Below are 27,423 nucleotides of genomic sequence, written 5' to 3' on the forward strand. Positions count from 1 at the left end.
GCATGACAGCATGTGAAAAATGGCAATCGCATGAGTCTCGCAAGACAGCTTTTTACCTGATGAGAAATCTCGTCACACCCCTAGTAACTATAGATCAGCCAGTTTTAGTTGAAGCTTGGTGATATGATGCTGCCAACTCAATTCAATTCACTTGTATTTATATATCGCCAACTCATAACAGAAGTCACCTCATTGGACATTGGACACTTTACCACATTCCACAGCCGCAGCCCATTCTGGGAACTGCTTTTTATCTAAGTGTGTAAACAAATTCTTTTCCAGCTTCCTTATTGTCGTATTGATGTCTGCAGAATGCATGCATTTCTTTCCTGCTTCTCTTTGTTTGCACCGTTTACTGTGTGTACATTGCATAACAAATGTGGGATGGTTCTGGAAAATTGTGGGATTTGTTGATACTCATTTTATTGCGTGCATCAGGTGTTTATGATCCATTTACTGGATTGCAGTCACATGCAAAACATAATAAGGAACAGTGGGTTAACACAATATATTTTAGTACAGTGTATTGTCTGGATCTAAAATTTCATAAAATATTAACTCCCCTTAACTCCTTTTTTTTTTTTTTTTTTTTTTTTAGGTTTTATTTGTTACTGAACTAAATAACAGTGGATATACTTTCGATTTCATGACACTGATTAGCAAGACTAGTCTACAGCCATGCTAGCAGCTCTGTGAGGTTGTACTTCAGCCAATAGTTGTTGAGATATTTCAGTCTAGAGCAAAGTGGTGGACTAACTAACTGATATCGCCATCCCTTCAAAAATGCCTCTAGCATGGCTAATAGCCAGTTTTTAATGTCAAATTTAAAACAAATTTCCACAAATGAATGTAAGAATCCAGACTGCAAGATGGCTCTGACATTTATTTTCCAGCAAGGCAACAACCTCAGTGCAAAGCTGATACCAGCAGCAGCAGCAGCAGCTCAGCCTTGACTAGAAGTGGATCAGGGCTGTATCGCAGCCTGTGTCTGTTAAGGGGATGGGTGGATTTTTTCTATCATTTATTTAACTTTTATAGTCAGAGAATTTCAATGTTTGTGTTTTGACATTAGTCTTTTTCTGTTAATCATATTGTAAATCAGTACTGCAGGACTTTTACTTGTTAGAGTATTTTACATTTTTGTATTGTTACTTTTACTTAAGTGAAAGATCTGAATGCCTCCTCGAGTGCTGACTCTCTTCATCAGGCTCGTGAAAAGATACAAACATAACTGCTTAAAATAAGATAAAATGATTTCAGCGACAAACATTGTTAATGCATCTCTAGTTGAAATGGGTTGCTTCTAGTTATCTTGATTGCACTGGGGGAGTTGTGGGGAAATTCTCCTCATCCCGTCCTCGATAGCTGGTTTGTTTTGGGTAAAAGACCGGAGGTCAGTTTCCCCCTCTGCCGGTTGCACGGGGTTGGAGTTTTTGGAGATGTGATGTCACTGAGGCAGAGGGTAGAATGTGTTTATTTTAGAGAGACTGGAGCTGACATTCACTTTTCTGTCTCCACTCTCACTCAGTTATGCCAAGTGTGTGTTTGGATGCTGTGAGGAGCCAAAAGTTTTGGAATCGAACATGCTCTTCCCACGGACAAGAAATGCATTGTCCTGTTTTTGTTGCTTAAACAAAATAGCAGCTGAAGATACAGTGTCTCTCTGCAGACGTCGAGGAAAAAAGCTAAAATAAACAATCCATTTGCTGTTGGATGATGTGCAGCATGATCTGCATAGAAGAACTGCACATTTTATTTTATAGCCCAATCAACTGTCTCAATACAACATGTCCTGCAGTTCCTGCAGATGGAACATTATCATAATGCATGGACAAATAATTAGAAGTTTTTATTTTGACTCATCTTGACAACATTACACATTCTCTTATTTATGCTAACCCGGACAAAGCAAAGTAATAGTGAGATTAAATCCCCACTTGTGGATAAATGTGTTCACATCCTCTCAGTTTTTTCTCTCTACCCACACTAAGCTAATGAAAATGGATACATTTAAAAATGTCCCGTATTGTGGTGAGGGAAAATTGAATAATGCTTTTTCACTATAAAATATACTGAGGCATTGAAGCTTGACTTTAGATTTCATCTGGCTGGTGAACTTCTAGAAAATAACATGAAAAACTAACTAGTGATGTAAGATTTTTCACATAACAAACAACAGTATGGACACGACCTCAGCTATGGCCATCACTGTGTCTGACTCTAATCCTCAAACCACAACAGTGTCTTTGTCATCAGTCGTCGTACAGTATCCACCATCTCACCTTCAGTCGTTCTTATCGGTCGATCTGAAAACCCTTCACTCAGCAGTCCACCTCAATCGCAAATTAAATTAAAATGAGTAACTATTCCTCTCCCTACGTCTGCTTCCATGCAGTCGCTTACTCTACCCATTGCCCTCTTATCTCCTAACACACAGACACAATATCCAATCACAATACTTACTGCACTACCTTGTGACGTGATTCTTTTATCTTAATTATATCATTTTTATTGTTTTATTATCTTTAGTTTGTATCCATGCTCATGTCCTTTTAAAAAACAAGTCAATTTAAATACTTGCAAGGAAAAAACCCACAGACCCTTATTTGATTTAATTTTGTCCCATGGATCCTATAAGAAATGAGCTGTTTTCTTCCTACAAACAGCTGTGTGTCAGAGTGTCCTGCACCTTGACCCACTGACCGGGGCATCTGTTAAAGGCCTAAGGTGACAAGGCTCAAAAAAAATTGAAAACAAAAAAATAAAGTGATTTTGTTGTGAAATGTAGGGATCCACCCACGTGTTTCTGTGTGTGGGACTGTTTCTGTCTCTGCTTGCTCTGTGTGCTCTATGGCTTATAACCTGGAGACTCTTGTGTGTTGTGGTCCCTGCTCTGCATTGATGCAATGAGAGCTGGAAATGAGACACAGAGAAGTTCGCTGGGTTGTGGGCCTGTGCCCTTCAGCCAGCAGAGCTGCGTGTGTGCACACCAACACAGATTTATAAACCGCAGGATTGTAGCGCCGATTGAGCCAGTTTCAACCTGCTTCGTTTGTGGCGGATTTGCTTTAGTGGAGGACGAATGACCCAAACAGACCTCAAGGCCATTCATTCAGCTCACACAGGTGGACTGACCCCCCTTCACTGAAACAAGACACAAGGAGAGATAACTGCGAAGCTGGAAAACTGATCGGGGGATTTGTGTAGTGGGTCTGTAGTTTGTTGAATTGTCTGAAAATGTTCCCTGGCAAAGGTAGAAGCTGGTTTGGGTGAAAAGTTGTGGGAACGAGGCTGCTGTAGGTTGTTGGGCAGCTACTGTGAACCAGGACTTACTTACAGGTAGCTGAATGAATTTTAATGTAACTGCCTGAGACCAAAGGTTGTTTCCAATGTAGTATTTGTTGATTGGTCTCTGTATATGTTGCCGATGCTTCTGTGTTTCCACACACAGGTATTAATTTTAAAATTCATCACATTATGATTTAATCCTATCCAAGGCCATACCTGTTCCTGATACTCTTCTTTTGGAACGCTGTCACTAGAAATAACTAGATTTATCTCAGGCCTTACTCATGACTCAGTTATCCCACAAAACAAATTTCCACTGTGAACAAGCTACAGTACAACGGCTCTGAGAGTAGTTAGATGGTGATTGGTGATGGCGATTCATGTTTGTTGTTGCAGGTTTTGGATCCAGAGCTTGAAGTCGCTGATCATGCCTTTCCCCCACTCTCCACGCAACCCTCCGCACCAAAGATCCAGGTAGGAAAAACACAGCTTCGTTATGAAAAAAGGCAGGAAGCCAGTCTGAAATTTATATTGAGGCTTTAATAAAGTGAAAGTCTCTTCACTATATTTCTTGTGGAAAAATTAACCAAAGAAAAAATTAGCTCTAGTTGTCTTTGTACAGCACTTTTCAAAAATGTAGCCAATAAAGTAAGCACAATGACACATTCTGGGCAAAACTTTTCAATAGACAGCATAATGAATCACTGCAATCCAAGATGTCACCAGAATAAACCATTGGCACAGCCAACTTTCTCATACCCTCAACCAAAAATGTAGTCTGAAATGTGTAGATTTAGTCCATAGTCTGTACGTTCTTTCTGATCTGATAGGCCTAGTTCATTCCTATTGGCATGAAAAGTGTGTTGAAAGGTCAAAAGTGGAACAGGATTCAATCTGTGGTCCAGGAGTCTTTTAGGTTTTCCAGAATCTGTGTCCAGTTCAGTTTTATTTATTATTCCTTCAGTTTAGGTGTGTGTGTGTGTGTTGGCTTTAATTTGACTGTTGTGTGTGTTTCAGGATAAGGAGATCCGGGGAGTCTTCCTGTGGCTGTTCGCTCGGCTTTTCCAGGGCTATCGCTGGTGTTTACACATCATCCGCATTCATCCAGAACCAGTTATCCGCTTCCATAAGGTCTGTAAAGAGTACTGCACATGATAACAACTCAGACCAGTCACCCAGCTGCTCGTGTGTTCAAAGAGAGGCAGGCGGCGTGCGTGTGCCGAGTTTCCTGATCGAGAACGGCATCAGATTAGTGTCACATGTGTTTCCACAGGCTGCCTTCCTGGGTCAGAGGGCGCTGACAGAGGACGACTTCCTCATGAAGGTGTTGGATGGCATGGCGTTTGCAGGCTTCGTGTCCGAGAGAGGGCCTCCTTACAGAGCCACTGACCTGTTTGATGACGTGAGTCCGTCAGCATGTTGTGCACTGCTAGACTGTTTTTTCTGATTGTGTTTACTTTTCTTTGAAAAAGGGGAGATTAGAATGATTAAGACAGAGAAGGGAAATCTATTTTGATTTGTCAACACAGGAGTCTCTTTTACTGTTTTATCTTCCAGATTTTATTTCTAAAGGGCAGAAGAACTTGGAGACAATGATTGGCTACCTGTCACACTAGCCAGAATAACAGACAATTTACAAACCGTGGCAGTGTCCAAAATCACTCCTTATTTACTATGTAGTGCACTACAGTTACTGTCGGTTTTAGTTGAGTGTCCATTGTGTGCTCTATGCAGTGCCCTCAAAAATTCCCCCAATGGAACTGCTAACAAACCCCCAACAACTCCCATTTTGTAGGTGCAAAAGTTACAGTCAAACCACATGACACCTGTGATGACTCAGAATCATGATGATTCATAAGTGTCCAAAATTGCGGTAAGATTCTGGAGAAATCAACACCATACCATGATATAGAGCAAACAACGACACAGCAATTAATGTTACTAACTTTAGCTAAATTATGGGTTAGCAAACTGTGGCTGCTTTGAAGCTAACATGCAGGGAGGACGAGACTGTTTAAGAGCCAGCACACCAGCTCCAGACAGCGATACTCACAACTCTCCTGCTGCTATAGCTAACAGCATGTCTTGAGAAAGTTTAAATAGAATGGATCATCGCTTATCTGCCCCCGTCTCAAGGTCTGATTCCCCAATGAAACTTCTTTGTCCTGTTTCCACAGCTGGTAGCCAATCAAGTGGAGCGGATACGACAAGAGGAGACCTGTCCACACAAAGTCATGAACCACGTCAAGGAGTTGGCTGAGCAGCTCTTCAAAAATGTATGCTCTCCAATGAAACTGATGGCACTTCTCGAGGAAGATCTATTACTTACCCCTTATTCTGCGCTTTGTTCCCACCTTATTACCGCTCTGTCGTTCCCTCCCTCTAGGAGAATCCTTACCCCGCTGTGGCAATGCACAAAGTCCAGCGACCGTCAGAAAACAGCCAAAACACTGCACACAATCAGACGCTCTTCCCTGGGCTGGACGACGTTGCGGTAGAGCTCTTCATCGACCACGCTGCCGCCAAGCTCAAGACTGCGCCTCCTGTGGTCAAGGCGGAGCTCAAGAGCATGGTGCCATCTGGGCCCCCACTGGGTGAGCTGGGGAGAGAGCTGTGTTGTTGAAAGAAGCATGGCGTGTAAAGCAGAACATGTGTAGAGTGATGTTTTAAAAGATGCCCAAAAAATGGCATTGGTTTGACAGAAGAAGGTTAACAATTAACAAAAGTAAGGTAGCAGGAGTTCAGTTTGATGGTTGCATTTGCAAACAATGTAACACCAACCTCAACATCTCTACTTGCACCTCAGACTTCCTTTCTGATCTGGTCACTCAGCCGGTCTCACAGTGTGGGTTTAACGGGGGGGTGAATGAGTGTCTGATCTCTTCTCCCATGTCTCCACAGGAGATGTCGTGGACAGGAATGGCAACGTGATGGCTAACAGCGCCCGCAGGCTGGAGGTGGTCAGGAACTGTATCACATACATCTTTGAGAATAAGATGCTGGAGGCCAAGAAGGTAAGAGCGACTCACCTCTGCATGACCAGACTGACTGGACAGCTGAGGAGAGTTTTCTGCAGTGTGGTGAACTCTATCACAAACACTGCATACCTATTTAGCTGTACTGTAACTAAACACGCATTCATCTCCTGTGTCCAGTTAATGCCAGCTGTACTGCGGGCTTTGAAGGGTCGGGCAGCCCGGATTTGTTTGACCCAAGAGCTCAATCAGCACGTCCTACAGAACCGAGCTGTGCTGGATGACCAGCAGTTTGACTACATTGTCCGAATGATGAACTGCACCTTACAGGTGAGCCTGCAAATATTAGGATATAACTAGAATCAACGGTATAGCAATAAAACAGCATCACAATTAGATCTACTACTTCGTTAAATTGCCATGGAGAATTTAAGCATGGCAGGAAAACAGAGAGATGTTGTCAGGTGACGATATGTCTGTATAAAAAATCATAGCAATCCACTATTTTAATGATGGAGCAAAAAAGTTAATTCATGCAGTGTGACATAAACGTCTGAACCAAATTTCATGACAGTCAACAGTCAAAACCAAAAATGATGACCTTCTGGTGGCGCTAGATTAACAGTTTCAGCAAAGGATTCATCCTCTGGGAACCATGAATGTCTTTCAGAGCAATCCATCAGGTAGTTGTTGAGAGATTTCAGTCTGGGCCAGAGTCACACCGCTTGCGTGGCAAAAAAAAAAACTATTGAAAATGACTGACTTAATTTTTGACTGCAAAAAAGGATCACTTCTGTCATTTCAGTGAGACTTTAATGATGCTAAAGGAGAAGTCATTTAGAACATCTGTTTTATGGTTTGCAAGATGTCACATCGTTCATCTGTTTTATTTTTTTTTCAGGACTGCTCACATATAGATGAGCACGGTATTGCAGCTGCCCTCCTTCCGCTTGTGACAGCCTTCTGCAGAGTAAGTTCATAACCAGCATCGATAAAGTCATCCCACACACCCAAATTCAGCTTTAACCACAGCTTAAAATCTATTCAAGTAAATAAGAATCCACTTTCCATGGTTTTACAATTCAGAATGAGGAAAATTTGAGGTTGGTCTTTGTCTGAACATGTGTACTCCAATTCTGAATGTTCAGACATTTTAAAATGACTTGTCTCTCTAGTAAATGTCTCTCCCTGTGTTTGTCTGACAGAAACTGGGCGCAGGCATCACTCAGTTTGCCTACAGCTGTGTACAGGAGCACATGGTGTGGACCACAATGCAGTTCTGGGAGGCCATGTTCTACAGCGATGTCCAGAACCACATCAGAGCTCTGTACCTGGAGACAGAGGACGGACAGCAGCAGAAAAACTCTGTGAGCACCTTAGTTAGACTCGATATGTTATTAGAGTTGACAAAGAAATGAGGAATCATAGACTTGCACATTGTAAAATGAGTCTTTGGATAAAATCTACCAGCAGTTGTGTTGCTGCTGAGCAGAGTGTCATTTTTGTCTTGAGATGATTAATCATTAATTAACCTCTTTTGATTTGTTCCCAGGAGCAGCAGGACGGGCCAGGCAGTGGGAGGGAAATCAGCGCCCTGGATCTGGCGTCAGAACAGAACCGGCTGTGGCCGACGCTCAGCAAGGAAATGCAGGCGGAGCGCGTGCAGAAGGAGGAGAGCACGGTGTTCAGCCAGGCCATCCACTACGCCAACAGGATGAGCTACCTGCTGCTGCCGCTGGACACCAGCAAAAACCGCCTGCTGAGGACCACTGGCCTCGGAGACGTGGAGAGCGTCAGCAACAGCTATGTCACAAACAGGTACCAACAGCTGTCAGCCTTCATAGGAAAAAAAGTCACCTAGACCTCTGAAGGACAAGTGTGTGTCAGAGTTCACCTTCTGTCAAGGGCTGGGCAATATAGCCATAATCACTATAATATTATTATTCAGTCAGTCAAAATATGGCAAATGTTTGCAAAATCACTTGCTAACAGTACAAAAGATAAAGAAAATGAAATAAAATCTGATGGATAGATAAATACAAAATATAATAGAAAAATAAAAACAGGAGGTATTTATACACTATACACCTTTTATGTGTTTGATATGGAACATTGCACAGGTCGCAGCAGGAGGTAGTTGCATGGTGTAGAAATAAATATTCACAGGACAAACATATACAGCAGTTTGTTATTGTGGAATCATATTGATGTTCAAACTATCTCTAGCAGGAAAGTAAACTTTATTTCTGAACTAATTAGTTCTTTCAAAATAGTAAAAATGTAGTACAGTTTTCTAAAAACTGCTATCATTTTATGATCTGCTTTCAGAAATCTGTTATATAGTGATATGATTTCATCTAATTTAAATTTTTCATTGAAGATAGAAATAAAGTCAAATAAAACAAAACACAAAAAGATGGAAAGCTATTAAATGCAAAAAACCCCCACTTTTATTTGAGCAGTTAATGCACACAATGTAGGGCCAAAGAGACATTTTGCCTTTAGAGGCTGACAGTAGAGAGGTGACAGGAAATGAGCAGGGAGAGCAAGAGCCAGTCATCAAGACGGGGACGTTGTGGTCACAATATATGGTGCTGACATTTTTCTCTAGAACTAAGGAGGTTAGGAGGAAGTGATGTCATTCGCAGCCAGATGCAGTGATGCTGTCATTGCAAATCAATAGTGGCATGCTTGCACTGCTGGTAAAGGAAACATACTGAACACATAATAGGTCGGAGGAAGCCTACTGATCGAATGCAGCCAATATATGTGTTGTTCAGTTCAAACATGACAACTTAAACTTCTCACTCAGCCTATAAGGAGAAACTGTCCTTGTAAAGGGAGGCAGGAGTGTGTGACGGTTTCATACAGAACGTAATCGAACATATATACTTCATCAACAAAGACACTAGGCTCAGATATTCAGTTGTGCTTTTGGTGTGTGCTGTAGCTGGTTGGTTGAAGTGGAGACAAAGAAACGTCGATGTGTCTTGCAGTATTGCTGGCAGCATGGCGGAGAGCTACGACACAGAGAGCGGCTTCGAAGATGCTGAGAGCTCAGACGTGGCTAACTCTGTGGTGCGCTTTATAAACCGCTTCGTCGACAAAGTGTGTAACGAGAGCGGCGTGACCAACGAGCACCTTAAGGCTCTCCACACCATGATACCAGGTACGGAGGCACCAGGATCTCTTTGTACCTCGTCAGACTTAATAATTCAAAGTGTCATCTCCGTCCTGCATCTTTATCCATCTGTCCCTTTCTTTTTCAGATATCGTTCAGATGCACATTGAGACGTTGGATGCAGTCCACAGGGAGAGTAAGAGACTGCCTCCGATCCAAAAGGTAACCAATTCCTATTTTTACGTCCCACTGGACAAAGGCCATGCAGAACCCCAGCCAGCCTGCCCACTCCCCTCCACCAATCCCTACAGCTCAGACTCACAGTGTCACAGCAGGTACGTCTGTCCACCAGAGACAGAACTGTCTCTGTCACTGTCCGACACGCCTGAGCTGTGCATGCTGGGTGATTGCTCTCCCCTTGTTGTTTCGTGTGGTCTCTGAGGCCCGGTGGAGGCTCAGCCTGGCTGCTGTAGCTCCCTGAGGACCTGCAGAGCTGAGTGCCTTAAGTCTGAAGGGTGCAGTTAGTCCTGCGTGCAGTGTGTTGGAGAGGGACGGTGGCTACGCTGAGTTTGACGTGACATGTTTTGTCATTCCACTAAAGACTTGTGAGTGGAACGTGGAACTGCTCAGCCCCCCCTCCTCGGCAGTGTTTTTCCACATGGCAGCAGGCTTCTCTCCATAGTCTCCCTGCCCCTGCTCTCACAATGTCCTCCTGTCATCATTTTCTTTTGTAGCAGGATCAGTTCAACTAGTGAAGATGAGATGGTGGGCTGTGTGCAGTTCATGACTAATGGGGTCTCAGCAGTTAAATGCCTACAGAGGAAACTCTGCCCCCCGCTGCTCTTTTTCCTGTGTGACTGCAGCTGGAATGTGGACGTGTGTGGTATTAGGTGTTGTGCAACAGATTACGACTCATGAACAGGTTACCAAAGTTGCAATCCATATCCTGTCAGAGGTGGAGTTCCTTAGGAAGCTCTGCAGGCCTCACTAAAGGAACAGGAAGTGACATAAGGGGCCAGAGGACAAAGCCAGCTTCATATTATACTGTTGGTATTCAGAGAAGCTCAGCAGCCCACAGAGGCCTCTTAGTCCAAAAACGAAAGTCGAGCTTTGGATAAGAAATATGAAAACACATCCAAATTAATATTATTAGATATTTTTATCTGTGTATTTTATCTTTTTGTTTGTAACATCACTGCCAAGATCCCACCAGTCCAGATCAACTGATGTGTGTTACACAGTAATAGAATCATTTCCACGTTAGCCTCTGTGGTATTTTGGTCTAAACCTCCCAAACAGTGCGCCACGCCAGTAACCTCCGCATGGTTGTGAAAGCATGACAGTATAACGAGTGCAGTGGTAGTTTGGTCTTGAAATACGCACATACTGTAGGCCATTTCATAGAGGAATAATGCTAACCATTATTGTCTGCAGCACTATCAGCATTGTTTTAGTGCAGAATTGTGCAGCATTTTCATCCTGCTGGACTGAGGTGGTTTGGAGGGTTTTTAAAGTCAGGCGAATGTCACAGTTGAGTTTTACAAATTGTTGTTTTTCAGTTTCATTGCTTCATTGAAACCAGACAGTTAGTATGAAAATATTTGGATAAAAGACATATAAAATATAAAAAAGTAGATGTGTTCATTCTCTCTGGTTTTCAGACATACCTCGGCACTGCCATCCAACTTTTTTGCATGAAATTGAAAGAAAACAGCCTGGAATTTTGAAATTGTGCAGGAACTCTGTCACAGAAAATCCCCGGTATTCATTGATCCTCCTCTCTTTCTGTCTCTGCGCAGCCCAAGCTACTGAGGCCGACATTGTTGCCCGGTGAGGAGCTGGTGATGGATGGCATGCGGGTCCACCTGATCCCTGACGGCCGTGAGGAGGCCACGGGGCTGATGGGAGGTCCGCCTCTGCTCCCTGCTGAGGGCGCCATCTTCCTCACCACCTACCGGCTCATCTTCAAGGGCACGCCCACGGACCCACTGGGTGAGAGATGATACGCACACACACACACACACACACACACACACACACACACACACACGTCTGGAAGGCTTAAGCTTCTCCCTGTTTCCATGAGAGTTCTGTGGATCCTCTAAACCCTGCTCTTTGTCTGGGTGTCTTCCTCCTGCAGTGGGTGAGCAGGTGGTGACTCGCTCATTCCCCATCGCCTCTCTGACGAAGGAGAAGAGGATCTCAGTCACTGTACCCATGGACCAGTTTGTCCAGGAAGGGCTACAGCTACGGTCCTGCACCTTCCAGGTTACTCTTAGATCCTCAACTCCTATCACAAATATTTAGCCCCTCCTACTCTTCGTCTCGGCTTGCTGTCCTTTCCCCTGATTTCTCCGCTTCTCTGTGTGTTTGCAGCTGATGAAGATTGCCTTTGACGAGGAGGTTGCATCCGACCTGGCTGAGGTTTTCAGGAAGCATATGCACAAGCTGCGCTATCCTCAGCACGTCCAGGGCACCTTCGCCTTCACTGTGGGTCAGTGTGGGAAGATGGTGGTGGAGCATAAGACCAAGGACAAGAACCAGTCGCTCAAGTAAGGAACCATTTATTTAGGAAGAATACGTTTGTCAGTGTACAAAATGTTTTTCTGCAAGAGAAACCGCAGTTCTCCATAGCTCTGGTTGGAAGACTAGAAAGGCTCTATCAAGTACAGACCATTTACCAATTTACCATTTACCATCACAGTATTTAGTAAAACTGGTATACCAACACACATAACCAAGAGTGGCTCTGTGGTTGCCAGCTCAAAGGTCAACTGTGCTTTAGCTGGATAAGCAGAGAAAAAAAACTAGCAAGGCCAATTTAAAGGCTTATTACATACCAAGCGTCTGTTCAAAACATGTTTTTTCTTTGTTGGGGAAATAAGTACAACTCACTACGACAAGTCTGACTGCATTACATTGTTCACCTACCTGCTTGCAGCAATTCTAGGCTCAATAAAGTATGTAACATTGAGCAAAGTAATTCTTTAAGTACAAACTAGAGTGCAAACAAATGCTACATGTGAACAAAACTTGGTTTCCCTGTGGGATGATAAACATGTGTACCTGCTGGAGTGACTGCACCCTAAGAAATATCATCAGGAGATGCCTTTATTCTGAAGTGTTGCAATGTTATGTGATTCATGTGCATGTATAGTCACCTCTGCCTCTCTGCAGAGTGGAAGAGCAGTTTTTAAGATTGCTGTAATCTTCCTCTGCTTTTTCCCTTTTGTTTTTTCTTACCATTTGGGTCAAAGTGACCTTTGTTTCAGTTTGGTAAATGCCCTGCTGTAACCACAATGCGAGTTTAGTTTTGTTATCTCCGACGTGTTAGTTCCCTGGGTGTGTTCTTTTTAACTTGTCTCTTTAAGTCTTTAAAGTCTCTGCAACCAACACACTTAACACCTACACTGTTCTTCCCTTTTTTCTGGCGAATGAAAGGAGCACGAGAGAAGCCTTTGAATAATTCATCAGTGGAAAATGTGGCAGCCGTTTTATCAGCCCCGTTGTTTCCATCTCCCACCTCCAAAAATCCTCCATTCAGACATGTTAGTTCGAACTGTGGCCGTGCGGCATGCTGAACCAGCAACACCAGTGAATTCATGAGTTACAGTTATGCACTGAGACGAACATTGAGTCAAATCCGCTCATTCTCAGCTGCTCCAAATCTAAATGCACATTTGTGTTCTAAAAGACCCAACAGGAAGTGGATGTCAAGTGGACTCTAAATGGAACGTGCTATAGAATCAGCCCAGTGATGTATTTTAAAAATGTTCTTTCTACCTCCATGCCTTTGTCAGGACACTTTCCAAAAACCTGGTGAAGAGTGCCAAGAGGACCATCGGCCGGCAGTATGTGACCAGGAAGAAATATTCTCCCCCCACCTGGGAGAACAGGAGCAGCTTCCAGTCGGAGCTAGATGAGGACGAAATCTCAGGTATTTGCAGTTGAATGTTCTTTGTAGGCCTCCTCAGATTTTACCTTTGTTCTATATTCTCTACTTACAGTGTTTAATGTATGCCTTCCTGCAAAAGCAAGCAGCTCTTCCAAGCACAAAGAGTATAAAAAGAGGCATCGCGGCCTAACATTAGCTAAGCCGCGAAAATCAGGCTAACATTAGTGCTACACTGAGTGACAAGCTAACGTCGCTAACGGTCATGCAAGACAATGAGGTGATTATAAAAAAGATCAAAAACACTATGTACAAAAACAGATGATAAATACTATTAACAATATGTTCAAAGCTTACTGTGAACATATTAAGAGTGAACAGTAACGTTACTGTTGAAAGGAAGTAAACAGACGTGCAGTTCGTAAAAGGGAAATGCACCACATTGTGCAAGTACAGAATTGCGCGCAATGTTCAAATGAAGAGTAGGTGACATCATCACACTCCAGGAGAGGCATTCAGCTGTCTCATTAACTTTCACTTTAAATGGCATTTCATGAGCCTTCAGCACTTACGCTGACACTTCAATTGCTTTCATCTCTTACTGTGAAATTTTAACAGCTTTCATCTCTTACACTTTTAATGAAGAACTTAGACACTTTCACTGCCTTCATGTATTATTGTTGAACTGAGAGTTATTTGCATTAAACATCAGAAACTCGTGTCACTGTGTCGTGAGTCATTCTACACACAATTTACATTCCATTAAGGTTGCCAGCTCATCATGTCATAGCATTAGTTTTGGAAATAACACTCCTTGTTTTTGAAATGTGAACTGTGCAGCAAGTTCTCCTGTGTGCCTCCACAGTTTCAGAGGAAGTGGACCAGAGCGCCCTCACCCTGTCCTCCACCATCCGCTCATCTGACAGGCAGACCATGAGCAACGTTGTGGAGCGTGCTTGTTGCCGTGACTACCAGCGCCTGGGTCTGGGCACGCTCAGTAACAGCCTGACACGGTCAAAGAACGAGCCTTTCAGGATTTCGACTGCCAACCGCATGTACAATGTCTGCAGGAGGTGAGACCACCGCAAGACAACACACAGGGATGAGGGGTGAGCCGTTGGACATTATATGGACAGTAGCGCTTCAGTGTGTGTGTTTGTGTGTTTCATAGCTACCCCGGCCTGCTGATTGTGCCTCAGAGCATCCCAGACACAACTATCCAGAGAATCTGCCGCTGCTACCGGCAGAATCGCTTCCCCGTGGTTTGCTGGAGGAATTCCCGAACCAAGGCCGTCCTGCTGCGATCAGCAGGCCTCCATGCAAAGGGAGTGGTGGGCTTCTTCAAGTCTCCTAACGCCCCTGCTGCAGGTAAAAAACAAGGTATTTGAGGCATCTAATTAATTTATAGAAGGTTGAAGTTTTATTTTACCAGGTAATGTTGCTGGTTATTTTCCAGAAATGTCCTGCACCATACATTTGTCCGCCAATTTTATTTTAGCTGCCTAGAGGTCATGTTACTCTGACCCCAATGATATGAAAGATGCAAGAGATACAAGCATGTGGAGAGCATATCTTTATTTTGCTCTTGTCAAAGAACACAGAGGAAGAACTGCTATATTGTGCAGCTCATATGTAATAAAAAAATTGCCTATAACAAAAAAAAAAAACCCTCATTGCTTCCCTGAAACATACAGACTTGTTAATGTGTTTTTCTTTTCTGTGCAGTGCCCTCCCAGGCAGACTCCACCAGCCTGGAGCAGGAGAAGTACCTGCACGCCATCATCAGCTCCATGCCTTCTTACAGTGAGAACAGCGGCAGGAACACGCTCAGCGGCTTCACCTCCACACATATGAGCACCTCTGGTAGGTGGACTAACACACGTTATATGTGACATGTTACTGTGAGAAGACCCTCACTGATCTCTGGGACTGTGGGGTCACAGAGCTGATGGTTCCGTCTTTCCACAGACTCCTCCGATAAGCTGAGGCAGCCCAAGATTGGCGCGCTGATGAAGCAGGTGATGGGCACCAAGGAAGATGTTTCTGGAACCTTCAGCAGAGGAGGTGAGACACCTGTCTGTCCCTATGTAGATCCTGTGGTTTCCTGTTGACTTCAGTTAGTCTGTTGCAGTCCTGGTTTCAAAACGAAATGTGTGAACTGTGTTTCAAGTCTTAAATCTGGTACTAAAACTGGGACTGGACCAAGAGGATGATGAATGAGTTAATGCATCTCTAATAGCTCATGCTTTGGGTGTGTGTGTGTGTGTGTGTGTGTGTGTGTGTGTGTGTGTGTGTGTGTGTGTTAAAATCATCCTCCATTGTGTGGTGGTGTTTAATGAGCCGTCTCTGTCGTTTGGCCTCAGCTCTGGGTCAAAGGGCGAAAGTCATCTCCCTCTCACAGCCCAAAGTGTCTGGCAAGGCCAGGAACCCTACTAGAGGTACAGTAGGTTACACCCCCCCTCCTTCCTGTCTAACCAATCAGATCTCTTTAACAGTAGCGTCCGTGTGCCGTGGTTCCTGATAGCGTGACTAATGGTCTGTTGTTATTGCCTGTGTTTCTCAGAGAGCTGCTGTGTGTGCATGCTGCTGCAGCTCTGCTGTCTGACGTCCTGTTCGTTGTTTGCTGTTTGATTCATTTCTCTGTTAAATGTCAGCAGCAATCAGTCAACTCCGTTTCATTATGATGTAGCAAACTGGACGGGGTAGTTTTCAGTCACTTCTGCCTGATTTACCAGCATGGCTATTAGTAGCTGTGGGCACTGTACACATCAGTGTGTTTTTAAAGGATCATTCAGTTTATAAAAACTTGGCTTGTAATAAACCAGAATTATCCTTTAATGGTTGTTTAACATTGAAAGGACTTTCACTTGAGGTTTGATGGTTCAGCTTTCATGTCCTGATTCCTTTGAAGACTCTACTTTGTCTGTGTATGTGTGTTTATTGCAGGTAAATGGGGCAGTATCCGGGGCAGCGGGCGTCTAAGTGCCTACAACCCTGACGTGGGGACACGTCTGGCAGGGAAGGAGTCTCCACAAGCCAACGGAGGGCCGAGCGAAGCGCTTTTTCTCCGCCAGCAGAAGGCCTACCTCTACATCATCGGAGACAAGGCCCAGCTCAAGGTAACCAGTGACACACGAATAAATGTGATGTGTTAACTGTGATTAAGGGCTAGAAAAAGAAATAAAAGTTTGTTGAAGAAAAAGGAAAAGTTGAAGGAAGTGTATTAATCTGCTTTGAAATGACGTGGTTCTGGTCGGGAGTTACCAGTATTAACTGTTGTTTTTAGGGAGGGAAGCAAGACTCGTTCCAGCAGTGGGAAGTGGTTCCCATCGAGGTGTGTGACGTGCGGCAAGTGAAGAACAGCTTCAAGAAGCTGATGAAGGCCTGCGTGCCAAGCTCCCCGACTACTGACCCCAACATGACCTTCCTGCGCTGCCTTGAGGACTCGGAGTGGATGGCTCTGGTTAGTGCTCTCTGCTTTTCTATCATTGTCTGCATGTGTGTGTTCATTTTGACCTTTGGTGGTATTTTACTCACCCTGTGTGTGTATTTGTGTGCGTCCAGCTGCACAGAGTGCTGCAGGTGTCTGTCCTGGTAGTGGAGCTTCTGGATGCGGGCTCTTCGGTCATGGTCAGCCTGGAGGACGGCTGGGACGTCACCACTCAGGTTTGACCGACACCCAGATACTGTTAACGTTACAGCTGTGTTCTCTGAGCAAAGCTTAGACGTGCTGTGTGTGCAGGTGGTGTCCCTGGTGCAGCTGCTGTCTGATCCATACTACCGAACCTTTGACGGCTTCCGGCTGCTGGTGGAGAAGGAGTGGCTGTCATTCGGCCACAGATTCAGCCACCGCGGAGCACAGACGCTGGGCAGCCAGAGCAGCGGCTTCACCCCGGTCTTCCTGCAGTTCCTTGACTGTGTACACCAGGTGGGTCTGCAGCGCCGCATGTGAGGTTTGCTGTTGTTTTAAAGCGGGATAGTCACTGTGATTCTGTAGAGAACCTAAAAGGGAGGTCTGAGGTCAAAAGAAGGATGTTAAAACGATGCTATCTGAGTAAGACATAAAATTTTAACCTAAGCTCCCAAAAATTTTCTGCTGGACATCCTTAGTGCTTTCATTGCTGCCATGCAAATGATGTGTTTTTGAACAGCTGGCTATTTCCTATTTCCTGTTGTGCTGATCAGTGACGTGGGTTCTGCCTTCTTATCACATGCAGGAAGTGTTTCATTTAGCTTCAGTCCCCCCGCGAAAATTCTGCTGTCTGACACATCAGAGCTCTGATTATAGACGCTCTGTGCTGTATGAAAACACCACAAGGTGTACCAGAAAGCACACGCTAACAAAAAGTTGTAAATTAGTACCGGTCGCCTGTATACGTTGATTGCAGTTCTTATAGAAATCTTTGAAGTAATAGAGATGCAAAGTGACCAACAGTAAATGATTGTGTAAAGTCTGACCGTTAGTAGTGTTGCACTGCAAGTTCACTAAATTCAGAGACTGAAATCGGATTGTTTCCTTGCCACCAGCATGCTCTTATTAAGGAATTATAATATTAGTTGAATATAAAATACATCCCTTATACTTCCCAGTGTGCTATCTGTAGGTGTAATCAAACTCGCAGGAAGTCTCCATCTTAAGGCCATCTCATGTAGCCATGGAGGCCCGTAAGGGTCTGGGTAAATGTCGTCATCTGCCCAAAGCTGAGCTGCTGGTGATCACTGGAGCATGTACACTATTGTCTAGCCTACTATGCCATGTGTGTAATATGCAGTTAGCCAGCTTAGACAAGTCTTGCTGCGTTGAAACGGTCAGTAACTGTGGCCAGTAGAATAATGACTAGATAGGAAATAAGCGCCTTCTTCCATATATTTGTGCTAGAGGACCAGATGACACTTGTTGGCATGGATGCACACACAGCTTCATCCTGTTGGCTGATCATCAGGACTAAACCCAAAATATACCAAAACAGCAGAGGCATTTTTCTTGTTTACTAGTGTAAAGTTGTCCCACCGCTCGCACTCGCCATCTTTCTCAGCTCAGCTGCCTGTTCCACCAGTAGAGGCTGGCCTCTGGTGGCGAGTACTGTGCACTACAAGATACAGCGCCTCCGTGTCAGTTTAAAAGAAAGTCAAGTGTTTTCTAGACAGTATTTTAAATCGTGCCATCAGGATTTCTAAATATCCAGGTATACCGTAACACCTTGCTGCCGGCTAAGCCTAGCAGACACCCTATGTAGTATAAACAGAAGCATGTCAGCATCCCTGCGTGGACCATATGCCCCTGGAAACTGTAACCCTGACCTATGTTTCTCTGTCCCTCCACCCTCAGATCCACCTCCAGTTCCCCATGGAGTTTGAGTTCAGTCAGTACTACCTGAAGTTCTTGGCCTATCACTACGTGTCCAACCGCTTCCGCACCTTCCTGCTCGACTCTGACTATGAACGCATAGAGCTGGGTAAGAACATTTCTGAGTCTACAGAGTGCCGCTCTGAAAATGCTTTAGTTTTATTTTGAGGACCTGTACCACTGCTCCTTCTTCAGAGACACAGAGTCCTAGTCCCAGATACAGCGTCTCTGTTCCTCTGTGTGTGTGCAGGAGTGCTGTATGAGGAGAAAGGCGAGAGGAAAAGTCCGCAGGTGTGTAAGTCTGTGTGGGACTACATTGACAGACTCAACAAGAAAACACCTGTCTTCTACAACTACATGTTCTCTCCTGAAGACGAGGAGGTGAGACTGCTGCACACCAACTGGCGGATATAATGATCAGTTACAGTGATAGTATAGACAAACTTTGCTCCTACTGTCAAGTTTGTTGGTCAGTTTAAAGTAAGTAATTGTGTATTCCAGGTGCTACGGCCATACACCTTCATCTCCAACCTGAAGGTATGGGACTTCTACATGGAGGAGACTCTGTCAGAGGGGCCCTCCTATGACTGGGAGCTGAGGGGCCGTCAGGAGCGCGTGGCGGAGGAGACGCCAGAGAAACCCGACTCCAGCGGTCCTAAATCGCAGCGGTGCATCGTGTGGCCGTGCTACGACAACCTGAGCAAGGTGGTGCCCGACGCCATCACCAATCTGCTGCAGGACCTGCAGAGTCTGGAGGCCGAGCTCGGCCAGACGTCAGAAAAGTGGAAGGACACGTGGGATAAAATCAAGAACACACAGAGAACCGAGGTCAAACTGGAAAGCAAGGTGGGACCAAGTGTTGCGTTCATGTGCAGTCTTTTGGAATTTTGAAATTCCTAGTTAGCAGATAAGCTTGTGAAGGCAACACTATTTTGCAAACAGCACTGAAGTCTAACACAAAGATGTGATCTACCTGTTCACAGTAATCAGTGTGTCTCTGTCACCATGAAACCAAAATGTCACCAGACTGAACAACTAGACTGACAGGCTGTTTTAAATTAAATATGTCACATTGCATGAACATGACTAGATTATGGTGACATTTTGACCTGATTGTGAAGTAGACTATCATCTGCGTCCTCTGGTTCACTGATTTAGGGGGCTTTCACACCTACCTCGTTTGGTCCGGACTTTCGGACTTTTCAGTTTGGTACGAACCAAAATTGCAGGTGTGAAACCTCCCACGGACGAAAAGAGGTAGTCTCGGTCCGGATCAAACTGAACCATGGTTCAGTTTGTTTCTGGTGTGAAAGAATTTTTTGGTTGGTCTGGACTTTCAGACTATTTACAGGAAGTTTGGCGGTTGACGTGTAAACCGGAAACAAGCAAATGCACAGAGAAATGCATTGAAATAAGGACAAGATTATAAATCTTTTCAAACAGACGGCCACTATAGAAGCACACTGCCACATACATCTTGGTTTTTGAAACGGCGGTGCAGAGGGATCGCTTGCTGTCTTCTACTCCTTTCCTGTTCGCACAACGAGGACGTTTAATTGCGAATTTGAACTAGCGTTCAGTATAGTTGGTGCTGCAGGTAGTAATGCCATAATGATAATATAGTGGCAAATATGCATATGTTAATTTTTTATTCATTCATTCTTGTCAAAGCTCCCCGCTGAACTGTTTAATAAACCAATCAATGTCAAGGATAGGGAGGACGACAGGACACAAGTGTGTCATGGAAAGTCCTTTAGTGCGGTCGCAGAATTGCAGTGTGAAACCAAACCAAAACTAACCGAATGTATCAAAACATGAACCTTGGTGCGGACTTTCAGGTTTGAAAGGCCCCTTAAACTCTCACTGACCCTTTCCCTTCCGTCTCTCCTTTCTCCTCAGCCGTCGTTCTCCAGCTCCTTGCTGATGTCATCTAACCTAAGCCACCAGCGCCGTTCGCAGGGCGTCTACCTGCAGGAGAGCGGTGTGGGCTCCTCCATCAACCTAGCTCTGGACTGTGAGGCCAGCGCCACCTCCACTCCTGTCGCCGGTCGGCCCAGCACCAGCACGCTCTACAGCCAGTTCCAGAGCACCGAGAGCGAGAACAGGTCTGTACCCACCACACTGGCTGACTGAAAGGAGAGCTGGTCTGTGTCTCTGAGAAAGACACCACACGGCTCCCTGTTCTGCTGCTCTATGAAGGGTGGGACCACCTGTGAGTGAGGCAGCAGAGCTGAGAACAGTACAGCTGACAGGAGACAGAGGCCTTGTCTGTGAACCAAGATACTGGTACACTGATTTTCCCACATTATGTTATGGCATACTGTGAAAGGGATATCGGGCAGCTTGGCTGTTTCTCACCAGCGAGGTGCACCAGTGTTTAAGTGATCCCACAACTCTGTTATCAGTTTGTCCACTGTGAAAGTACCAGTGTCAGATAAACCTCTTCATTTTTGTTTTTGACATTAGGAGTTTTGAAGGCATCCTCTTTAAGAGAGGGGCGTTATTGAAACCATGGAGGCCCCGGTGGTTTGTGCTGGACAAGACTAAACATCAGGTAAGACGGAGGGTGCTGAAAGTGAAACTGTGGCGCAATGATTGAATTCACGTCCGAGGCCACAAATTCATGGAAAATTCACAAACGTACACAAATCATAGAGCTAAATGTTTGTTTATGGCATTGGCTTGAACTCTTTTTATGTATATAATTGCCTCTTGTCTCTATCCCCAGCTGAGATACTACGAGAGCAGGCAGGATAAGGAGTGTAAAGGGGTGATTGAGCTGGCCGATGTAGAGTCTGTCATTCCAGGAACGCCTACCATGGGAGCACCGAAGAACATCGAGGAGAAAGCCTTCTTTGATGTAAGCTCACCTTCACTTTGTTTAAGTCACCTTTGGGTGTGGGGGTCTGCTGCTGCTTTCTCATCATGTAGGAAGAATGGGGGGGGGGAGACTTAATTAATATTCATTCATTATTCCAATATGGTTACCCCTATTACTTGCATTGTAGTCACACCGCCAGATAATTAGAACCTAATGAATGATTTTAGTGCATATAGTAGTCAACAAGTGAAAGCAGATACAAACAGAAAGTCTAGTCCTTGTACATCGGGCGCCCCAACTCTCACGTCGTCTTAGCTATGTTTAGTTAAAGGTGGCTGTTAGCTTGAGTTCCACCAAATGAGTGTGTGGTTGATAAATGTGTAAAAACTGAAACTGCCTGAAGCCTTAAAGCTAGATTCCACCGGGCACGGCTGTGTTGCGTTCTGGCTGCCAGAGCTGATCACAGCCATTCAGAAAATACGCGGGGAGTCCATTTTGATGGAGGCCGTGTCAAGCACCACAGAGCAGATGAACCGAGCAGGAAGTCAGTCACGGAAACATCAGTCAGTTGTCAAAATAAAACACCATGTCTACATTTTCTCCACATTCAGTTTATCGCTGTCACTGATATGTCTGGACAACAATAATTTTGCTAGCTTGTTTATGCAAGCAGTGTATGTATGTGCGCAGAATTCATTATTTTTTTTCCCCTCTTCCAGCTCAAGACGACCAAACGAGTGTACAACTTCTGTGCCCAGGACAGCCTGAACGCACAGCTGTGGATGGACAGTGTTCAGAGCTGCCTGTCAGATGCCTAGGGGAGGGGGCAGGACTCTTTATGGAGCAATGCAACCAGGACCGAATGAGCACTGCTGCGGCACCTGACGGACATCTCTGCCGACCAATCCCAGTGGACCAGGGAGGGGAAGGGGCCTTTCACCACTTAAGCTCTGTTCTGTTCGCTAGTGTTGAACTAATAACCTCGCGTCACAACGTTTCAGTGTTTTTGTTACAAAACTAAGAAAAAGACCAAAAAAAAAAAAAAGAGAACATGTCCCTGAAGAACCACTTGCTGTCATCTCACCAAGTAGCTGCAGCCTCTCACTTCCCCGGCAGTCTGACCACTATGTGCGCTGGATGTCTGTGTGCATATTATATAAATGCATATTAAAGCATGTTGTTCCATTTCTGCGAGGCGTCCTGCAGCTTAGGACCAGCACGAAGATCTTTCCAGACCCTCCACCTGTTCAACCACAACCCGCTTTCCCTCCTAACCCTAACCCCACTCGCCCTAAAGACGCTCCGGGGAGGAATGACGGAGAAGCTGCAGTTGCACGTCAGACCCTGCTACGTACAGGACTCGTTCAGCTGCTCTGGAGAAGGATCTAAAAGATGTGTAAGGAGTGTTGACGGACCAAAACAGCCCTGAGGAACAGCAGTCCTCAGGTCTCTGCTCTCTTCGCCTCTCACTGCCTGATGTAGCCCATTCACAGTATATTGAGAGGAAGTTGAGTGTGCAGGGGGGTGGGGAGGCGCTCTTCAACGGTTCATGAAGGATTTCCATACCTTTTTTCTTTTCCAAAATCTCAAATTTGTACCAGAAAGAGATCAATGCTCATCACCTGTCCTTACAGGGGGTGATGTGAAAGGATACTGTGAAAGCCATGAATCAGTTGTAAAGATCAAACCAGAAGAGCCGAAGCGGAGACTGGAGCCTGTCAGGTATTGAGTGTGTCGGTGAACTTTCACTGAGTGTTTACAAAGTAGACGAAACTTTCCTCACTAAACTTAACTCTGCTCTTCGCCTGTGTTTTTAATCAGTACAACCACTATTAACAGTCAGATGTTTTAAGGGATGCTGAAGGAAAAAGGAGGGATTTATTTTGTAGTGACGTCTTAAAGCAGTCTTTAGAGGGAGATCTGGAAGGTAGGAGATTAAGAGGAGGGATTACTAATAAGAACAGAGTGAAGTTATGGGATGCTTCGGAGAGATTACAGTTTTTAGAGATGGATATTGACTCGCCACAGTGCTCGGGGACTGGATGTTTGTTACAGGAAAAATCAGGTATTTTTTAAACCTAGCTCTTATTTTCAGAATTGCGTCCATTATGGCCAACACTGTGTTTGCTCTCACCACCTCTGTTGACTGAGTCAGAAAATGCAACGGCAGCAAACATCTAAGTTTACAATTTAAATACAGAAATTGTTTCACACGCTTGTTTCCACAAGTCTGGCTGAAAGGAAACAGAAATGAGCTCCCTAAGTTAGCTATTGTAGCCAACCGCAGGCTAGTTTGGTAAACCAAAGCAACCAGCTGGCTTGTCAAACTAGCTGCATGGTTAGCAAACTATTATTTTTAAGTAATATGCTAATCTACAGAAAAAAACATTTATTGCTTATCGTTTCAAATATTACAATATTCTACTAAAAACAAAGGTAAATTGATACTACAAAAATGCTTTGATTGAATTTCCTCAGAAGACAAAAGAAACAAAGGTCTCGTTTGCTATTACTTCTCTAGCATGTACACGAGCCACAGCCTCACACATACGCAGCTGCTGTGAGCAAACCAACAGGCAGCTTGTTTGGTTAGCCAGCTGGTTGCCCTGGAAGTAGATCCCTATGCAGTTAGCTACAAAGGCTAATCCAGAGGATTCTGTTCCTTGTTTACTTTTGTCTGGACTCTTAGACAGACGTGGGAAATGATTTATTTGGAAAGCTTTACGAGGCTCACACTGCTCATCCTGATATATCATCGCTGTCTTGGAAACACCATGAATCTACACATCAGCATTTCAGCCTTGTATTTTTACATGTTTTATTTAGCTTGGGAGAAATTTGACAACCCATAAATGAACACATAATCGTCCCGTTTCCAAAAATTGGAAATATGTGTTTTTTTTATTGAACAGCAATGATATGTTGTTTTGCTGGAGTTGTTTCTTGAATTTGTACAAGAGGAGGTGGCGAGTGCAAATTTAGCATGACCCGTTGCTACAATTATGGAAATAAGAGGCGGAAAAATACTTGACTTTTTCCTTTAGTGATGCGGGGACAGGGAAAGTAACCCAAACGGTTCCATGACATTCACTTGTACCGTGCTTCTGATATGAATCTGATGCTGTTCAGACTCACTGTACCTGTTTCAGATGCATCAACAGCCCACTTGTGTTGTTACCTTCAGTGCTGACACTTGTGCACTGACGAGTCTACATCTGTTAGTTATAGAGAAACAGTATGTTTAGCTGGAAAGTTTCAAACATCAAGTCACGTTTTTTTTTCTGTCAAAGGTATGTCAGACCCCCCCCCCCGCACACAAACAACTCTGACCCACCCTTGTTAACACAAACTCTGCTTATGTAAAATAAGGTTCTACTGCTGTCTTTGTTGAACATAAGATTTGAAATTGTAGATTTTTTTGGTGTCTAATAACTCCTTTGTATATACTACTCCAGATTTGTATGTAACGTTTATGGTAGTAATTTATTTAACTTGTCTCCTCAGTAAGAAAGTTCCTCAAGCACCACTTTATTTTTTAAATTAGGAATTCAATGTGCCATTTGTTTATTTCTGTATTAATGTGACTAATGCTATTTTGTTTATTTGAAAAATGTAAACCCTCAATGTCTTTCTTTTTTTTTTTTTGTAAACATGTTGTCCTTATTCTATCCCAAACTGTTAATGCAAGAGTGGAAATGGTGTTAGTGGAAGAGGAAGCCTCTGGGCTGGCTTTTAAAGGCTGCTTGGATTTTACTTTGTTGCTCAACCACCGTGGTGGGATGTTCTGGACACAGTCACAATAAATTTTTACACATATGAAGTCTTCCTGGGGCTGGGTTCTGCTCACTGGCCTGCTGCTACTTTAATGGCCCCCTTTTGTGTTCATTAAATAGTCCGTGACGAGACGGGACATTGTGTAACAAGATGCCTAAATGTGCTGCATGCATGAATTTAGTGAAAGATATTGGCAAGTTCATTTAAAATGCACAGTATAGTCAAGAGTTCAAGATGCCAAACATACCAATATTATATAATAGTAATATTAATGAATTATGTTAAACATTTTTTGGGAATATGGTGTACACAAACCTTAGAGTAACTTAAAATCCGTTTGAATCTTATTTAATCTGACCAACAGGCCAAAACTAAACTAAATTTAACTTAAAAGACAAAGCCAGAAGTGATGGGAGTGATTTTAACGAGTAAAATTGATCAACAGGTCTACAAAAGAAAAAGATTTCCAGCTGTTGCTTTGTAAGCTCAGTGGAAAGAAAACTATTGCTATTCCCTGACAGTAGCTGTCTGATGTATTGCATGATAATGGTAAAAACAAAGGCTATAGCTAAGGTATCCGTGTAGCTTTCTGTGGCGTTTTAACCATCATACCAACAGGCAGATGGACTGAATCCTAGCTGCGTTGGGTTTTAGAGACTGAAGGCCTGGTGACCAAGAAAACTACACAGCCAACATCATGATAATACGCTGTGAAGTTTCAGGTGACCTTGTGCATCTTAAAATAATCTTCCTGCGAGGAACAGATGGAATCGCTGCAGCAGCCAGAACCCGCCTGTGGGAAGACTCCGTTTTCTTGTCTTTTGCCTGCAGTCTAAATCCAGTCAGACCCAGCTCATCTTTTCACTCTAGTTTACTCATCTCTCTGTGGTAACAGCTACATTAACCACAACAATGACATAATCCTTTTATTTATTTTTATTCTTTTTTTTTTTTTTTTTTAATTAGAAATGACTTTCTGAGCCGGGTTATGTTGTCAATCATGTCAATATAGTTTTTAGAATCCAAATAAAAACTGTGGGTTTAAATGTTTATCTGTGTTGTGTGTGTGTGTGTGTGTGTAGACAAATAGCAAATTTCACAGATGACACTTCAGATCTTTTCCCACCCTAGATGTTGATTAAATATCTGCTAGTTTAGAGAGGAAACAAAGCATTTAGAAATGTTCATTTCTCCCCAGGGCTGTTTTGGTCCGATATTTATCTGTAAATGAATCAAGAGTCCCTGGGTTATAGCTACTGAAATCTCACACCTGGGTCAGCATCTTGTAGCTCCTATCAGCTGGTTTTAATGCTCCATACCACTGTTTCTGCATGCCACAACTTACACTGACACTGGTGGATTACCTCTTTTTAAAGCTGCTCTTATCAGTAGTTAATTTAAAGACCACCAAAAGAAATGGAAACAAATGGCTGTCTGAAAGGTAGAATTAAATTAGCCTAGCAAGTTACATTGTCCTTTAACAATGGTCAGTTGTAATGTGGAGGATAGTGAACTCTTGGTGCCTTGAGTTTGTTTAATCAAAGTTAAATTTTTTGTCTTGAGGACCTGCAGTTGCAAGCAGGGGCTGCTTTATAACTCACCTTGATGGTGCATTCAAGAACATCCCAACACTTTATGCATTCATTTCCTACACTAGTAACAATGCCAGAGATATGATCACACCCGTTACTTGTTGACTGAGATGGATTTCCTTTTTCAGGTGAGTTCCAAGTCTGCAAGTTGATTTTCATATTGTTCTGAAACATATTTAAACAAAGTTGGCGCGCCTATGTCCCTCCCTTTTGCTTCAGCCCTATGGGACCTTATTTCGGGAAAATATATGTATGGTAGCAAACGCTAAGGCCACTTTTAAAAAATTATTTTGTTTGAATTGTGCCATGAATGTTGTTTGTCAACTTAATGGGATGGTAGGTGATTGTAATCCAACAATCTTTTTGTTAAATTCAGTGAATTCCTCACGGTTGGCTAGCTCTCCATTTTTTGTGTGCTCTGAAAAAAATTCTGATTTTCCTACACAGCCCAGGCACTGTAAATGGAAGACAAGAAAGTGGTGTGGACCTTGCCACAAAAGACTGTTTGAGCCAATCAGCTGTGTCGAGCACCGAAGAGAGGGGTGTATGTGTTTGGCAGATGAGTTCAAATATCAATCCTTCTGCAGAATCACTTTGGCTACATTCACACTTC

At 43.8% G+C, this 27,423-nt stretch overlaps 1 protein-coding gene and 1 long non-coding RNA gene across 8 annotated transcripts in view; one reads left to right on the forward strand and one right to left on the reverse strand.

Annotated features, from left to right (window-relative positions):
* The window catches only part of sbf1 (SET binding factor 1), a 65,555-nt gene extending 39,287 nt beyond the window's left edge, over nt 1–26,268 (forward strand). For 3 of the 7 annotated variants that reach the window (XM_046072344.1, XM_046072347.1, XM_046072348.1), the window contains 32 exons: nt 3,685–3,762; nt 4,306–4,419; nt 4,562–4,690; nt 5,466–5,564; nt 5,675–5,882; nt 6,190–6,302; nt 6,444–6,593; nt 7,165–7,233; nt 7,469–7,630; nt 7,816–8,081; nt 9,260–9,432; nt 9,533–9,606; nt 11,184–11,376; nt 11,525–11,652; nt 11,761–11,936; nt 13,185–13,321; nt 14,142–14,349; nt 14,448–14,656; nt 15,002–15,139; nt 15,245–15,340; nt 15,640–15,714; nt 16,223–16,395; nt 16,563–16,739; nt 16,841–16,942; nt 17,019–17,204; nt 18,606–18,732; nt 18,874–19,004; nt 19,125–19,469; nt 20,523–20,728; nt 21,090–21,177; nt 21,352–21,483; nt 22,164–26,268. In XM_046072344.1, the coding sequence (XP_045928300.1) occupies nt 3,685–3,762; nt 4,306–4,419; nt 4,562–4,690; nt 5,466–5,564; nt 5,675–5,882; nt 6,190–6,302; nt 6,444–6,593; nt 7,165–7,233; nt 7,469–7,630; nt 7,816–8,081; nt 9,260–9,432; nt 9,533–9,606; nt 11,184–11,376; nt 11,525–11,652; nt 11,761–11,936; nt 13,185–13,321; nt 14,142–14,349; nt 14,448–14,656; nt 15,002–15,139; nt 15,245–15,340; nt 15,640–15,714; nt 16,223–16,395; nt 16,563–16,739; nt 16,841–16,942; nt 17,019–17,204; nt 18,606–18,732; nt 18,874–19,004; nt 19,125–19,469; nt 20,523–20,728; nt 21,090–21,177; nt 21,352–21,483; nt 22,164–22,262 (4,761 nt within the window). In that variant the 3' untranslated portion in view covers nt 22,263–26,268. The remainder of the gene's footprint in view (nt 1–3,684; nt 3,763–4,305; nt 4,420–4,561; nt 4,691–5,465; nt 5,565–5,674; nt 5,883–6,189; nt 6,303–6,443; nt 6,594–7,164; nt 7,234–7,468; nt 7,631–7,815; nt 8,082–9,259; nt 9,433–9,532; nt 9,607–11,183; nt 11,377–11,524; nt 11,653–11,760; nt 11,937–13,184; nt 13,322–14,141; nt 14,350–14,447; nt 14,657–15,001; nt 15,140–15,244; nt 15,341–15,639; nt 15,715–16,222; nt 16,396–16,562; nt 16,740–16,840; nt 16,943–17,018; nt 17,205–18,605; nt 18,733–18,873; nt 19,005–19,124; nt 19,470–20,522; nt 20,729–21,089; nt 21,178–21,351; nt 21,484–22,163) is intronic. The other 4 variants (XM_046072345.1, XM_046072350.1, XM_046072346.1 and 1 more) reach the window with 3 other exon arrangements.
* Nucleotides 7,060–14,923, reverse strand: LOC123985037. The gene is made up of 3 exons (XR_006828580.1): nt 14,452–14,923; nt 7,796–8,066; nt 7,060–7,594 (listed from the first exon to the last, which is right to left on the reverse strand). It is a non-coding gene; the product is annotated as an uncharacterized LOC123985037 (long non-coding RNA).
* Nucleotides 26,269–27,423: the final 1,155 nt, after the last annotated feature.

This window comes from Micropterus dolomieu, linkage group LG16 (assembly GCF_021292245.1).
Source record: "Micropterus dolomieu isolate WLL.071019.BEF.003 ecotype Adirondacks linkage group LG16, ASM2129224v1, whole genome shotgun sequence".
NCBI lineage: Eukaryota > Metazoa > Chordata > Actinopteri > Centrarchiformes > Centrarchidae > Micropterus > Micropterus dolomieu.